This window comes from Hibiscus syriacus, unplaced genomic scaffold (assembly GCF_006381635.1).
Source record: "Hibiscus syriacus cultivar Baekdansim isolate YM2019G1 unplaced genomic scaffold, ASM638163v2 tig00110332_pilon, whole genome shotgun sequence".
In the NCBI taxonomy this organism is placed as follows: domain Eukaryota; kingdom Viridiplantae; phylum Streptophyta; class Magnoliopsida; order Malvales; family Malvaceae; genus Hibiscus; species Hibiscus syriacus.
Window position 1 is genome coordinate 7321260 of NW_024062688.1, and position 15961 is coordinate 7337220.

Consider the following 15961-nt stretch of genomic DNA (forward strand, 5'->3'; position numbering starts at 1 on the left):
CACCTGACAACAAATGGAACCATGCATGATGGTTTCTTGTTTTTTAAGTCTTTAATTTACTTAAGATATGCCAAAGTACTTGGAATTTAACTTCATTAAACTCGTTTAAGAATCAGCCAACCACAAATAATGTCAAGATTAAGACCTGTTGGTTCGGTTTGGTTAACATTGTTTAAGAATAAGGATCAATTATGAATCATTGTTAGTTCGCTATTGTTTGTTTCAAAGTTTCATTGCTCTTGGTAGTAATATTATGCCATATCTAAAGTATGATCTCATTGTATGTAATATTGCATTCTTAACAAAGATGCTTTATAAAGTGGCTTTTAAAAAGGTTGGAGGTTCTAAAGCTTTTCTGTCCGTTCATGTATTTTGTGTTGTGATTGTGTTTAAAGTATTTTATATCTTCATGCGGCCTAATGGTGGAAGCTACCATTTTGGGTGCTCCAATGATCTCACTGTATACATTCTTCATTCACATCAAAGATGCTTTCAAGGTGAGGGAAAATAATATTGACTCAAATCGATGTAGTTACGCTATAGAGAAGGAAAATAATATTGAAAGAGTACCTCATAATATGCATTTAAATACAACAGACTAAAGGTTTTATCAGATTTTTCTACCCTCATTTTCCCTAAACCGTCACTTTCTAATTTCTGCCAAGTAGGATAACTGAAAAAGCCTTCTGTACTACACAGAATTTGAATATGGTTATACACAACAAATTTGAGCATGTCGAGCGAACTGTTATTATGAAGCCACAGATACGTCCCCAGCTGCTATGGCATTAGTTGTTGATTCATTCAACTGCATATCGGGTAGCAACTCCGCTTCTTCATCAGCAGTGGCAGAGATTAGGGATGCTGATTGAATCTTTCCGGCATGCTCTAGTCGCATCAAAATGACGCCCCTGCAAAATAATGAAGTAAAGACAATATACTCATATCACGATAAAGTTAACCACAATTAAAAGCCTATAGTAAAAGCATTTGGCTCAAAACAGTAAGTGCACGGTCACCAAACTCTCGAATGAGAGTAAGCAAAACATAGATGTTATACTTGATCCAAAGTCATCGATAAGCAAAATAATGTCCACTTCTAAATTTTGTAACGCAGAATATGTGAACAAATGCAACATATACATAAACATATTGACAAATATGACCTCACTAAATTAAACTAAGAGGATGTGGAAAAGCACAGAGAACAAGACTACTCAAGACTTGCAAATTTCCACTTCTGAACTATATTCCTAGATAACCTACAAGGGCCTATAAATGATCAGTAAGGAATAAGTCAATTCCGACAAACTATAATGTCTTCATCTAAACAGATGCATTCAATAACCATAAGATTTGTACTTAAGATTTGTAAATTAGACAGATGCATTCAATAGCCAATTCCGAGAAACTATAAGATTTGTACTAAAATACTAACTAAATCCCGAAGGCTTTCCTGCAGTAACCGTAGATAATGTTCATGCAGGACCAGTATGTAGATGAGTCTCCAATGAAGGATGTCATCTGGGACAAAATTGTCCGTTTGAAAATACAACTAAAATATATTTTTAGGGAGAACAGAGGCACATGCGGTATTTTCATGTGTCGGTTACGTATGAGCTCACCAATTGTCAGCAAACTAATCACCGCTTGCACAAATAAACTATCCTACTTATTATACCTTGCATAGCGAGACTGTATTGAGATATCCCGAACTTTAATTCTATTGACAGTACCACTTTGGCTCACTAGAACCACTTGCTCGTCACTTTCACCATCCTCTGAAGACAGAGAGAGAATCATCATAATATGCACTATTAATAATTAAGACCAATTCTGTCAGCTTTTACAAGTACGTTACACGAGAATCACCAATTATGTAATTTACCTGCCAATGAGAACCCAACCACAAAGACAGCTGCCAAGCGATCCTCTGAAGAGAACTGAAGAGAGCAAACATGTGTTATCATTCGGAAAAAAAGAATCAGGCAGAACAAAAAACTATGTAAACACTCAATGTCATGCGGTACCTTGTAACCTATTAAACCAACTCTGTTCAAAGGAGACTGTTTGAAACTACTCAATGGAACTCGCTTGCCATAGCCATTCTCAGAGACAAACAAGAGCCATGGGCCACTGCCACCCTTATCACTATGTGAGGAAAGAAAATAACCATAAATATAATAAATGAAAGCCAATGCCCAATGTTAAACAGAACAACAAATAGAAAGTAAACTCAGCAGGAATGCATTAAGACCAAATGCAACTAAAAAATGGACACAGACCTCATCAAACATGATAAATTGAAAGATAACATACAGGAAATAAACAAAATACATTGGCTGGAATAGATTCAATCCATGACAAAGGAAACTTTAAATTGAGGACTAAAAGCAAAAATGTTAAGCCCATAATTCTGGAGTGAATCCGCACATAGATAAACCCTGAATTTTTTTAGCATTATTAGCTAATTGGCAGACAGTTCTGTAGAGGAAACTTAAAGTTGAGAACATCGGAGGTCCTGTTTAAATTCTAAACAAAAAATTATTTGTCAACCATTGCATGGCCAACATTACCAAAAATGGGTCAGGGAGGACAATATGGAAACAAATTTAGGAGCAGTGCAACAACTTTGCAGCTTTTTGAGATTATTAAACATTTTATGACTTGAATTTACAAATCCCCTAAATCCAACAGGAAACTATTATCTGACAATGTTGGTTAGCTTCACAATTAGAGCCTTAAGCAATCAGAAAGCTTTGTTCAAAATAATTTACTTGCTAATGGAATCTTCTGCTGCCTTATCAAAATCTTTATGCCTTGGAGCTGGTATGATATCCATGCTAGCCATCTTATCTCCTTTCAGTCTCATAGCAATAGCTCCTCTAGTATTTCTGCTTAGTGCTCGGATCTGATCACACAACATCAGGAAACAAGAATAATTACATACTACATGATATATCATAACAAATAAAGGAATACTCCCTGCTATCCTCTAAATCTGTTGTATTTAATCTTTAGGACACAAAAACAAAAATCACCTAAGGACTAGGTGATTAAAAGTCATAAGTTCTCATTGCAGTATCTGAAAACTACTAGAGGGATACCATTACAAACAGGAATTCAAAGATGCTAATTTAAAAAACAAAACAAAAATCCAATTTCATTGATATATAGTGCTTCGAGGCCAAAAGTTCTAAGTTCATTGATATAAAGTGCTTTTATTTTTCCGGCATCCAATATTGGTTAACTAATTCGGATTTGGTATTGCAAAGGCTCATTATGAGGATGACGTTCCCAACCTAGCTTGCTCCATTTGTGATGGCCAAGATTCGAACCCTGGACGTTGTCTAAGGGGCCTAGCATCTCATCCCACTAGACCAGATATAATTGTGCTGCTGGGATTGGAATAGATTTATTGTTTGAGAGTTTTTGCATATCGAGGGAAACAAAAGATAAAAAAAATTTCCTTCTGAGCTGGGAATATCATAAAACTATCTTTACTGTATCCAAAACTGCATTTTGTTCAGAAATTCCATCTTAAACTCCAGAACTGCACTTTGTTTACCAATCCATAGGAAAATATCCTCCACGTAAGTAGGAAGGAAAAGGAGGAGAAGAAAAGAGAGAGAACTATGAAAAATGATAAGCAAAGTAAAGATAGTTTCGAGACTCCAGAGGGCAGCAAAGACGAAGGAAATTCACAGTATATATAAAGGACTGAGGTCTAAATACTCAGAAATCCCAGTTTTGATCCTAATAGTTCCAGTAGGCCTCTTTACTCAATTTTACGTTGAGCTATGCAAAGTACGAATATGAACAGTTTAACAGAAATAGAACCAGAGAAATAAGATAGACAGCCAAAATAAGCCACCGATTTACTTATGTCAATACTCGGCAAATCTTGCAAATATGTTAAAAGCGAATAAGGCAGTCACTTACAATATCACAGGAACTTAGAATGACCATTCCATTTTGTGAGGCCATGGCAACAAGGTCATCATTTGTGCAACAACGAACCCACTTTAACTCATCACCAGGAACCTGCCATATTAATATTTGAGGGGTAAGAGATGTATCATATTTGAGGGGTAAGAAGAAACCTTTGTGATTGGGAATTAGAACAGTGGATTGAATTAATGACGTTGATCGACACTATTAAGCTTTCTGGTTCTGTGGATGATTTTCTGGGCTGATCGGGAAAGGGGGGTGGCTTGTTCTCGGTCAAGTCTTGTAGATTGACGTTATATGGCAGTCTTGAACGGAGTTTTGAGTAGAATAAGTGGGTCTGGGCTGGATTGGCCCCTCCTAAAGTTCAAACTTTTTTGTGGCAGATTTGTCATCGCAAATTAGCAGTGAGAGTGGAACTAAAAAAGAGAGGGATTCCCATGGCGGATGTGCTTTGTCCCTTATGCCATTCCCATGAAGAAACCATAGAACACCTGTTCTTATTGTGTTCTGTTGCTAGGGAAATGTGGATCAATTTTCTAAGGTTATGGGAAATCACTTCTGTTCTGCCCCAAGATCCATCGGCCCTTCTTTGTTCTTGGCGGGACCTTAGGCAGAATTCTAATATCTGGAGGTTTATCCCGGCTGTTGTTTTCTGGTCAATTTGGAAGGCAAGGAATCTGGTTGTGTTTGAAAACGGGAAATTTGACAGATCGGGGCTGTACTTTATTATTAGATTCAGGTTGGCAAAATGGTTTTTAGCAAAACACCCTAATGCTCAGATTCAGACTGACCTACTTATAGAGGATCCTTCCAGGGCTGATAAAATTCATCTTTCTTCTACTCCTAAGAAGGTTATTGGCTGGACTCCTCCTCCTTCGGATGTGTTTAAACTGAATGTGGATGGGGCTGTTAGTGGAGATGGGATGCAAGGCGGAATTGGAGGCATTTTGAGAGACTCTAAAAGCTGCTCCTTAGCCTTTTTCTCTTCTGCAGTAGGGCCTGGTCTTCCTATTTTGGCAGAACTGAAAGCTATTAAGGAAGGAAATGATTTCTTCTACTCGTCTGATTGGGCTAAAAAGGGAAGTCTAATTATAGAGAGTGATTGCAAAAATGCAGTGGAGTGGATTCTAAAACTGCAATCTGCCCCTTTCTTTTTCAGTGATCTGGTGGAGGAAATTGGAGCTGCAATTTATGATAAAGGCTGTGTTCTTAATTGGATTCATAGGAGTTGTAATTTGGAGGCTGACAGGCTAGCTAAGCAGGGGATTGGTTGACTGTGGAAGGTTTTTTGTTCTATTGTTTTCTGATCTTTATTCGGGTTGTATAGGTTATTACTTTGTAATTTCCTCACTAGTTTTGGTAATCAGGACGCACCTTCAGTTGCGAGGGACCTAGCTTTCTAGGTTTAGGCCAAGTTAGTGTTGTTGTTTTTTGGTTGTTTTAGGGCGTTGTATGGTTTTTGATTTACACAGGGGTGTTGTCCTGGATGTATCTTATGTACTTAAGTTGTTGAATGAAATTCTAAGGCACTCTTTTCCTCCTTCCAATGATTAAGGAGCTTTCTTTCAAGCTCCATTAATTAAGAAGGAGGTTTTTAACAAGGCCTTCAATTCTTATCAAAAAAAAAAAAGATTCGTCTTAAAGTTCAAAGCTAAAGCAGACAGAAAGACAGACCAATTGAATGGCTATAATTCCTGTGGACCGAATAGATGAAAAATAATTCAGAGACACTTTCTTGATGTAGCCATTCACCGTAAGCATCACTAGAAACTGGTCTTCAGCAAACTCACTCACAGGAACAATCGATGTTATTCTCTCTCCTTCAGATAAAGAGATGATCTGTCGCATGATACACAAGCTGACTTTAGTCAGCGCTGAAAATAATTATCTACAGGGTGCACTCTATTAGACTGATTCCAAGGGTGTGTAATGGGGAGGCTGATAGTCTAGCAAAGATGGGAATTGGTTGATGTTTAGTCGTTTCCAGTGCGTTTTATCGTTTGAGTTTAGGTTTTCGGTTATGTTGAGTAGCTTAGTCTGTTGTGTTTTTTCAGTATGGTGTCTACGTTAAATCTTATGTAATTTCGGAGGAGTAATAAAGTTTCTAAGGCACTCTTTTCCTCCTTCTTTGATCAAGAAGGAGGTTTTTAAGGAGGCCTGTCATTCTTATCAAAAAAAAAAAAGAGGATAGCAAAACAATAAATACCTGGATCAAAGGTGTTCCAGCAGCAGTTCGGCTACTTTCTGGAATTTTAAATGCATAAGCTGAGTACACTATTCCCCTATCACTGCAAAAAGCATTTGGGTATTATGATGTAAAATTTTTTGTTAGGATTTAGGAGTTAGGAGATGCAGCAGAAATCCATATTAATGGGCAGCAGCAAGACAAGCAAGTTAAAAAACTTGACAACTTTCAGAAACCCATTGTATCAAGAGGCCAATTCCATAAACAATGTACAGGCCAATAGATTCATTGGGATTGAAGCTAAAAGGAGATGACACAGACAAAATAATCAAGCTAAAAGGGTTACTTGTTGCCGGCTTCGATATCAAGACCTTGGTGCTCTCAAGTACTTTCTAGGGATTGAAGTGGCTCGGTCTAAAGCAAGAATTGTGATCTCTCAAAGAAAGAATGTGCTCGACTTGTTAAACAAGACAGGTATGCTTACGTGCAAACAAGCAGAAACTCCCATGGATCCTAATCTTAAATTAAGGGTGAAGGAGTCCAGTCAACAAAGATAAGTCGTCAAGTTAATTTTTCTCACATACTAGACCATATATTGCATACTTAGAAAGCATTGTCAGGAAACACATGAACAATCCACGTGAAGAACACCTAGAGGTTGTCAACCTAATCCTAAGACACGTAAAAATGACTACAAGACACCGATTATTCCTCAAAAAGAATGAAAATCGTGAGATAGAGATATTCATTGATGCAAGCTGGGCTGGAGAAATAACTGAAAGGAGGTCTGGTTAATACTCTATTGTTTGCTGCAACCTAGTCACATGGAGAAGCGAAAAACAGTTCGTACTCTCAAGAAGTATTGCAGAGGATGAATTTTGAGCACTTGCTTCAGGAATTTGTGAATGAATGAGAACTTAAAGACTATTAAAAGAAGAGAAAATCGCCTCAGTGACCAAAAAAAAGTTATAATATACGATTTTAACCAACTTTTTTTGGATTTGCGAAAATGACCAACAAAATCGCAACGCGAAATAAAAATCGCAACGCGATTTAGAAAATCGCAACGTTGAAGAAAATCGCAACGGTAAAAGAAATCGCAACGCGATATTCCAAGAATCGCAATGCGATTAAGAGAATCGCAACGCGATCTTCCAAGAATCGCAATGCGATTCAGAAAATCGCAACGCGATTCCAAGAATCGCAACGCGATTAAGAAAATCGCAACGCGATTCCAAGAATCGCAACGCGATTAAGAGAATCGCAACGCGATTAAGAAAATGAGTAAATTCTTTCAAAGCTATTGTATTGTTTCTTTTAAGAATTTTCTAAAAAGATAGTATCCGCGCGGCGTGTCGAAGACACGTATTACCACGACCACGACCACGACCCGACAGACACGACCACGACCACGACCACGACCCGCGACCCCGACCCCGACCCGACCACGACCACGACCACGACACGACGACCACGACCACGACCACGACCACGACCACGACCCGAGACGAGACGAGACGAGACGGCGGCGGCGGCGCGCGAGAGTCCCCCTTGTTTCTTTCACTCAACAAGGAAATGGGAAATCCAAGCCTTAAATACACTTCCCAATAGTGTTTCCAATACTATGTGGGATTGAGCATTACTCAACACTTCAAAGAAAATATAGCAATTTTGTAGTATTTTCCCACTTAATCCATATCTAAAAATATTAAAACATTTTATCAAGAGAATTAAAAGAGTTGTAGATATCTACATTTCAATTCAAACTATACATATAGTTTAATATGATAAAATTTTAATATTTTTAAATATGGATTAAGCGGGAAACATGCTACAAAATTGCTATTTTCTTTGAAGTGTTGAGTAATGCTCAATCCCAATAGTATTGGAAACACTATTGGGAAGAGTATTTAAGGCTTGGATTTCCCATTTTTGTTGAGTGAAAGAGAACAAGGGGGACTCTCGCGCGCTGCCGCCGTCTCGTCTCTCGGCGTGTCGTGGTCGTGGTCGTGGTCGTGGTCGTGGTCGTGGTCGTGGTCGTGGTAATACGTGTCTTCGACACGTCCGCGGATACTATCTTTTTAGAGAAAATTCTTAAGAAAGAAACAAATACATAGCTTTTGAAAGAATTTACTCATTTTCTGATCGCGTTGCGATTCTTGGAATCGCGTTGCGATTTTCTTAATCGCGTTGCGATTTTCTGAATCGCGTTGCGATTCTTGGAATCGCGTTGCGATTCTTGGAATCGCGTTGCGATTTTCTTAATCGCGTTGCGATTCTTGGAATCGCGTTGCGATTTCTGAATCGCATGCGATTCTTGGAAGATCGCGTTGCGATTTCTTAATCGCATTGCGATTCTTGGAATATCGCGTTGCGATTTTCTTTTGACCGTTGCGATTTTCTTTTCAACGTTGCGATTTTCTAAATCGCGTTGCGATTTTGTTGGTCATTTTCGCAAATCCAAAAAAAGTTGGTTAAAATCGTATATTATAACTTTTTTTTGGTCACTGAGGCGATTTTCTCTTAAAAGAAATAAAAGTTGATTTAAAAGATGACTTCAAGATACAAAGTGATAATCAATCAGCTATAAGCATTGCTAAAAATCATATATATCATGATTGGACAAAACATGTAGAGGTTGACATCCACTTTATTTCAGGAAAAGTAAAAAATGGAACAGTGAAACTAAACTATATTCCTACTCAACAGCTTGCAGATATTCTTACCAAAGCCCTTCCAAGAACGAGCGTTGATGAACTCAAGTCCAAGCTGGGTTTGTACAACATAGACACCCAGCTTGAGAGGGAGTGTGGAAAGCAGTTGTGATTTAAATTAGTTTTTTTTTATAAGATTGTGATTTAAATTAGTAGAAAAGAAGTTCTTCTTCATCCTAAATTCTGAGTTCCAATTTACTTAGGATTATGTTTTATTTATTCATCCTAGATTCTGAGTTCTAATTAACTTAGGATTAGGTTTTCTCTGTTTAAAAATAAGATGAGTTCTTAGGAGAGAGAGGTTAAGAAAAAGATATCTAGTTACATTCTACTTTTGTAATTCTTAGCCTATAAAAGGAGGCTGATTCTTTTATTTTAGATCCAATACAAAACAGAATTTCTCCTCTTTTCATTCAAAATCTCTCTTTCTTTCTTCGTGAATTTCCCTTCCTTTCTTCTTAGAAAAGGCATTCATAGTAACTCAACAACAACAATTTCCATGCAACTCAACCTACATTAAACCTGGAGCAGTAAATATAAAAAATAATAGAAACCATAACATGAAAGCAAAAAGAAAAGGGGCAGGACTATTAGAATAGATAAATCCTAAAACTATTTAAGTATATTAATATTGCAGCAAGGATTTTGCAGCCCATGAAAACAAACAAAAAGATTGCAAAGAAAAGTTGAAATTCATTTATTATTTTCAATTATCACAAGATCCAAATCCACCGACACACCAAGAAAAGAAATAAGCAGAAGCCAAAATTGGGGAAATCAAATGTTAACATGAGAAAAAATAAACACTAATGCTGATAAATATATTTCAAGTCAAAGGTGGGTAGCAGATACAAGTACCTGAAATACAGCACACGGTCATGTGAATGGCAAACTATGAAATCGGACATTGCATCATTAACACGAAGTTTTCCAACAGATTTACCAATTGTTCCACGATTTTGAAGATGGAAAGTGTTTGGCTTCATCCGCTTAACATAACCTTTTTCACTGAATGCCTGAAAAGGACACATAATTAAGAGCAAAAGAATATACTATGACATTGTTTCAAATACGATGTAAAATGACAGACAAGATTCTGTTCACACGGAGAAATCAATTTCATCAGTTACCAGCAGCATTTCTTCATTTGGAATAACATCTATGTCATCAAGTTGGTCACCATCTGAATCCTCTAGCATTGAACGTCTTGGACTGGAGAACTTGTTCTTTAGCTCGATTGCTTCTTGTTCTATTAGCTAAACAACAGGTTGACAAAAATAAAAATAAAAAGACAAGCCAGAAAAATTGCAGAATACCTGAACCAGGTATAGATTAGAGAGTTGTGCCCATTTGGGAAAATACATCTTTAAACCATTATTTCATATCAAATTTGAAAGGCTTCTTCTAAATAAAAAAAACCAATTTTTTTTTTACCAAATAGAACTTCAAAGATAAGGCAAATTGAACAGATATTTAGAATTAATTTTGTTCATAATAGATAGAACAACATTAGATCAGACTATAAGAAAGAAGCAGAAACATAAAGATCTCTTTTGTGCTCTTTTATTTTTTGACTGGCAGGGAGTGCATCATATATACATGTCAAACACATTTCATAGCACGATATGTTTCTACAATCAATTAAATTGTGTTAAATACAACAGATGAGACAAGCTAAATATCTAAAGATTTCAAATGACCAAGAAGTGGCCAACCTAACAGAACCACAAGCACATGTTCTGGCAGTCTCTCAATCGAACTCTACTGTAATTACATTTTCAAGCATCTTAACTATGATAATCAAAGAATAAATCAGAATCATAGCTTAAAAAATAAAAGGTTACCTGCAATATATTTTTTCGGCTTGATAATAGTTCTGGTATCTTTGAGATTTGTTCCATCAATGATGCACTTTCATCAACAAACTTTTTTCTCTGCAGAAAAACAAATATATGATATATTTCAGATTATATTATTAGAAAATAACAACCTACATAATAATATTGAACGAACAAATTCAGAATTTTTTATATAAATTGCAGCTACAGACCTCAAGAAGGTTAAGACGTCTTAAGTTTATATCCAATATGGCCTCTGCTTGTTTATCAGAAAGATTGAATTCTGCTCACAAAAAAAAGAACTATGTCTAGTGACGATAGCTTTCTGTGATATGTAAATTCTTTTGGCCAAAATCTTAGCACAAGGCACATGAAGAAACAGCCTCTTAAATTTGGAGAAAACCCCAACAAAACCCTTCTTTGATGTTAAAGCCCTGACAAAAATTAAAGTTCAAATCCCACACCACCGAACGCATAACTTCATTGATTCCAAAAAGAGAATTTTGCACCATGATGAATTTTTGTACCAAAAACCCAGTCAAAATCAAATAATATCAATTTTCATATTAATTAAGGATAACTAAAACCAATATCAAGCAAATGCAACTCAAATAGAGAATGAATGATAATTAAGGATAACAAAAACCAACATCAAGCAAATGCAACACGAATAGAGAATGAATGATATTTAGCTCTAGTCATTGAATGGTAGTCAACTGATAAATCAAATATCAACTGTGTCAAACAAAGGCCAAACTCTAGAGAGAGAGAGAGCAAAGAAAAAAAAGAAAAAACTAACTTCTATTCCCTGACATAATAAAAAGACAAAACCCTCTTAACTGATAGGAAGATGTTTATAGGGTTACTCTTCTTTCATTCTCTGAAAGTGTCGGGCCTACCACACCTATTCTAGCAGAACTTAAAGCTATTAAAAAAGGCATTGACATCTTTGTTTCTTCAGATTGGGTGTTGAAGGGCAGGCTTATTATCGAATGTGACTCAAAGACAGCAGTGGATTGGATCATTAATCAAGTTTCTGCCCCGGTTTTTCTGTCTAATTTTGTTAAGGAAATTGTGGCTTCTGTTTCTTTAATTCATGCTATTGTCAGGTGGATTCCTAGGAGTTGTAATTGTGAAGCTGACAAGTTAGCGAAGGAGGGAATTGGGTGATTGTAGTCATGGATTTAGTTGGTTTGTATAGGAATAGTGTGTCAGGAGTGTTTTATGTTGGTAGTATTTGGCTGGAGAGTTCTTAAGCTTTATGTAAAAGTTTTATATTTAATAAAATTATGTACTCTTTTCCTCCTTCAACTAGTTGGTTCTTGCCTATGGGCAAGGGTCTACTAAGAGGGAGGTTTTTAAAGAGGCATTCTATTCCTATCAAAAAAAAAATAATTGCAAATTAAGCATCTTTACAATGCCCAAAAATTGGCTAAAAGTCTACCAGGAAGGCAGGAACTGAAACAACATTCCGGCTATTAAAGATACTATAGGTGATGTAAGGTTGTAGGAATCATAGAAATGAGCTGTCAAGAGATTCTGTAATTATTTTCTGTTTTTCAATCCCTTATTTCAAGGGATTACATCTCCTAGGATTAGTATCTTTCCTAACTTAGAGTTTCCTAGTTTAGAGGCATAATTTGTATATAAATATGTAATATGTTTCTACTGAAAGTATGCAAGAATAAATTAACAGACTTGTCTGTTTTCTACAGTCTGTTTTCCACAATACAGTCTGTTTTATTTCTACAATCTGTTTTCTTTCTACAGTCTGTTTTCTACAAGTCTGTTTTCTTTCTACAGTTTGTTTTCTACATGGAATCAGGTTAGAGCGATCAATCCGATTTTCGCTTCTCTTTAAATCAATTCATGTTCAACTCTATTTTTTTTTCATGGCTAATCGGGATCCCACATCATCCGAAATCACTTCCCCAACCAGCCCCTCTCAATCTTTTTTTCAGATTTTCAGTGCAACAGAGGCAAAATCGCCTCTGGTGTGAACATTGTAATAAACCAGGCCATATGATAGATTAATGTTGGAAGCTACACGGAAAACCAGCTGATTGACAGCCCACACGGTCCAGGTTTCAAAAGGAGGCTCATATTGCCTCTCAAGATGATTCCTCAAGCAGTTTTAGCAAGAAACAGATAGAGGAGTTGTAGCAGATTTTGAGTAGTATAACAGCCAAGCCTACCAATGTGACTTATACTGCTACTGATGGAAATAATCCATATGCTTCCTCAGTACAATGGATAATAGACTCGGGTGCATCAAATCATATGACAGGAAATATTGATCTCTTGGAGGAATATAGTGAAAGCAGCTTATCAGCTTCTATCAAAATAGCAGATGGCTCTCTCAATACAGTCAAAGGGAGTGGTTCTGTTACATTAAACAAAAATCTACTACTTCATAATGCCCTCTATGTTCCTAGACTTGCATGCAATTTGTTGTCAGTCAGCAAATTAATTAAAGGTTCTGGTTGTAGTGTTGTGTTTGGTACTGATGGTTGCATTTTTCAGGCACAGAGCTCGAAGAGGGTGATTGGTAGTACTGGGCAGGGCAAAGGATTGTACACCCTTGGAGGTAAAGTATCTCATAATCATGCTTTATCCAGTGCTCTTAGGAAACCAATTTTATCTTCTGATCTCAATATCAATAAAATTATGTTATGACACTCTAGATTAGGTCATCTTAATTTTTTCTATCTTTCCAAAATGTTACCGAACTTGTTTATAAATAAAGATCCATCTTTGTTTTCCTGTGAAATTTGTCAAATAGCCAAACACACCAGAAAACCATATATTGCAACCAAATTTGAACCAACAACACCTTTTTCCATCATCCATAGTGACATTTGGGGCCCTTCTCCTGTCAAAAGTATTTATGGGTATAAGTGGTTTGTGTCTTTTATAGATGATTAATCTAGGACAATATGGGTATTCTTAATGAGAGAAAAGTCTGAGGTTGAGTCTCTCTTTAAATGTTTCTATCAAAAAGTTGAAACCCAATTTGACACAAAAATCAAAATTCTAAGGAGTGACAATGGGAGTGAGTATATGAATAAAACCCTTGGGCATTTCTTTAAGGAAAAAGGCATTGTTCACCTTACTTCTTGTGTCAACACACCTCAACAAAACGGAGTAGCAGAAAGGAAAAATAGACATCTTCTAGAGGTTATTAGGTCTCTTATGTTTGCTGCTAATGCTCCTAAGTATCTTTGAGGGGAAGCTCTTCTTACAGCCACTTACCTCATCAATAGAATGCCAAGTAAGACTTTAGATTTCAAAATTCCTACTAAGGTTTTGTTTCAGCTTTTTCCCCATTTTAAACATTTAAACTCAAGTTTTTTTCCTCTGGTATTTGGGTGTATAGCCTTTGTTCATATCCACAACAAAGGGAAATTAGATCCTAGGTCCATAAAGTGTGTGTTCTTGGGCTATTATTCGAGTTAGAAGGGTTACAAGTGTTACTCACCTTCCACAAAAAAGACCTATGTCTCCTTTGATGTTACATTTTTTGAAAACCAACCTTATTTTTCAAGAACAGAAATTCAGAGGGAGAGTAACAAGGAATTTCAACCTGTTCAAACCAATATTTCTTTACAGCCTACCAATATTTCTTTACAATCTATCATTTCTTTACCTATTACTATCTCTCCAAAGCCGGCTAGAACTGTCCCAGTTCCTAGTGAGGGTGATGGGAATAACCTAAATAACTCTGATGAATTACCATCCTCCTTATCTCAGCACTCTAGTCCGTGCAAAACACCTTCCACCACTACCAAAAATGCACCTAACAATGACCCTGAAACCATATCTCCCCAACCGAAACAACTCATTGTTTACTCAAGAAGAATGAAAGATGTTGCTGAAGAAATCAGTCAGCCTAACATTTGCCAAGAACCAGATTCGGATCCTGTTGCAGCTGAAACAGAAGGTAATGATGGTTACCAGAGGGCTACTGTTGATCTAAATGACTTTCCTATTGCTATTAGGAAGGGGGTAAGAAAATGCACTGCTCATCCCATAAATAAGTATATTGCATATGGGAAATTACAGTCTAATTTCAGGGCCTTCACTACCAGCATTAACAATGTGAAAATCCCAAGAAATGTGACAGAAGCATTGCAATCTCCTGAGTGGAAAAAGGCTGTGGAAAAGGAGATAAAAGCGTTGCAAAAGAATAAGACATGGAGTTTGACAGATTTGTCAGAAGGGAAGAGAGCTGTTGGATGCAGGTGGATATTCACAGTCAAATATCATTCAGATGAGAGTGTGAAAAGATACAAGGCAAGGCTGGTTGCTAAAGGTTTTTCTCAGTACTATGGCATCGACTACCAGGAGACTTTTGCAACGGTTGCAAAATTGAATACCATCAAAATATTGTTATCAATAGCTGTTAACATGGACTGAAAATTGTATCAGCTTAACATAAAGAATGCTTTTATGAATGGGAACCTTGAAGAAGAGGTATGCATGGAGGTCCCCCCCGGATTAGAAGGAAACGTCACTAAGAAAACTGTGTGCAAGCTCAATAAATCCTTATATGGCTTAAAACAGTCTCCCAGAGCTTGGTTTGATCGATTTGCTAAGGCTATGACACAGAACGATTTCAAACAAAGCCAAGCGGATCACACATTATTCAAAAAAATTACACGAAGTGGTAAGATAACCCTCCTAATTGTCTACGTAGATTATATGATTATAACTGGCAGTGATATAAAAGAAATAGAAAAGCTAAAGATCAATCTTGCAAAGGAGTTTGAAACCAATGATTTAGGGAGTATGAGGTCTTTCCTGGGTATGGAAGTTGCAAGATCCGAGAAAGGGCTGGTCATAAACCAGCGTAAGTATGTTTTGAATCTTCTTGCAGAAACTGGGATGCTCGACTGCAAACCAGTTGAAACTCTAATGGAGTCAGGCTTGAAATTTTGCAAGGAAATGACTGGAAATCCAGTAAACAAGGAAACCTACCAAAGGTTAGTTGGGAAGTTGATCTACCTTTCACTGACCAGGCCTGGTATTGCATACTCAGTGAGCATTGTCAGCCAACATATCAGTGATCCTCGAGAAGAACATTTGGAAGTTGTTAACAGAATTCTAAGGTTCTTGAAGTTTACCCCAGGAACTGGACTTATATTTAGAAAAAATCCAGACAGAACAGTGAAGGTTTATACGGATGCAAGCTGGGGAGGTGAATTAACTGATAGGTCAGTTAGTGGCTACTGTACCTACGTTTGGGGTAATTTGGTGACTTGGAGAAGTAAGAA

At 36.8% G+C, this 15961-nt stretch overlaps 1 protein-coding gene across 1 annotated transcript in view; it reads right to left on the minus strand.

The window, feature by feature from the left end:
* Window positions 1–610: 610 nt before the first annotated feature.
* The window catches only part of LOC120120062 (DNA gyrase subunit A, chloroplastic/mitochondrial-like), a 48208-nt gene continuing 32857 nt past the window's right edge, over window positions 611–15961 (minus strand). Inside the window, 12 exon segments of the mRNA XM_039139810.1 lie at window positions 611–911; window positions 1682–1781; window positions 1889–1943; window positions 2031–2151; window positions 2778–2911; window positions 3943–4044; window positions 5626–5790; window positions 6158–6239; window positions 9709–9866; window positions 9981–10106; window positions 10695–10784; window positions 10901–10971. Coding sequence (XP_038995741.1) covers window positions 752–911; window positions 1682–1781; window positions 1889–1943; window positions 2031–2151; window positions 2778–2911; window positions 3943–4044; window positions 5626–5790; window positions 6158–6239; window positions 9709–9866; window positions 9981–10106; window positions 10695–10784; window positions 10901–10971 — 1364 coding nt within the window. The 3' untranslated portion in view covers window positions 611–751.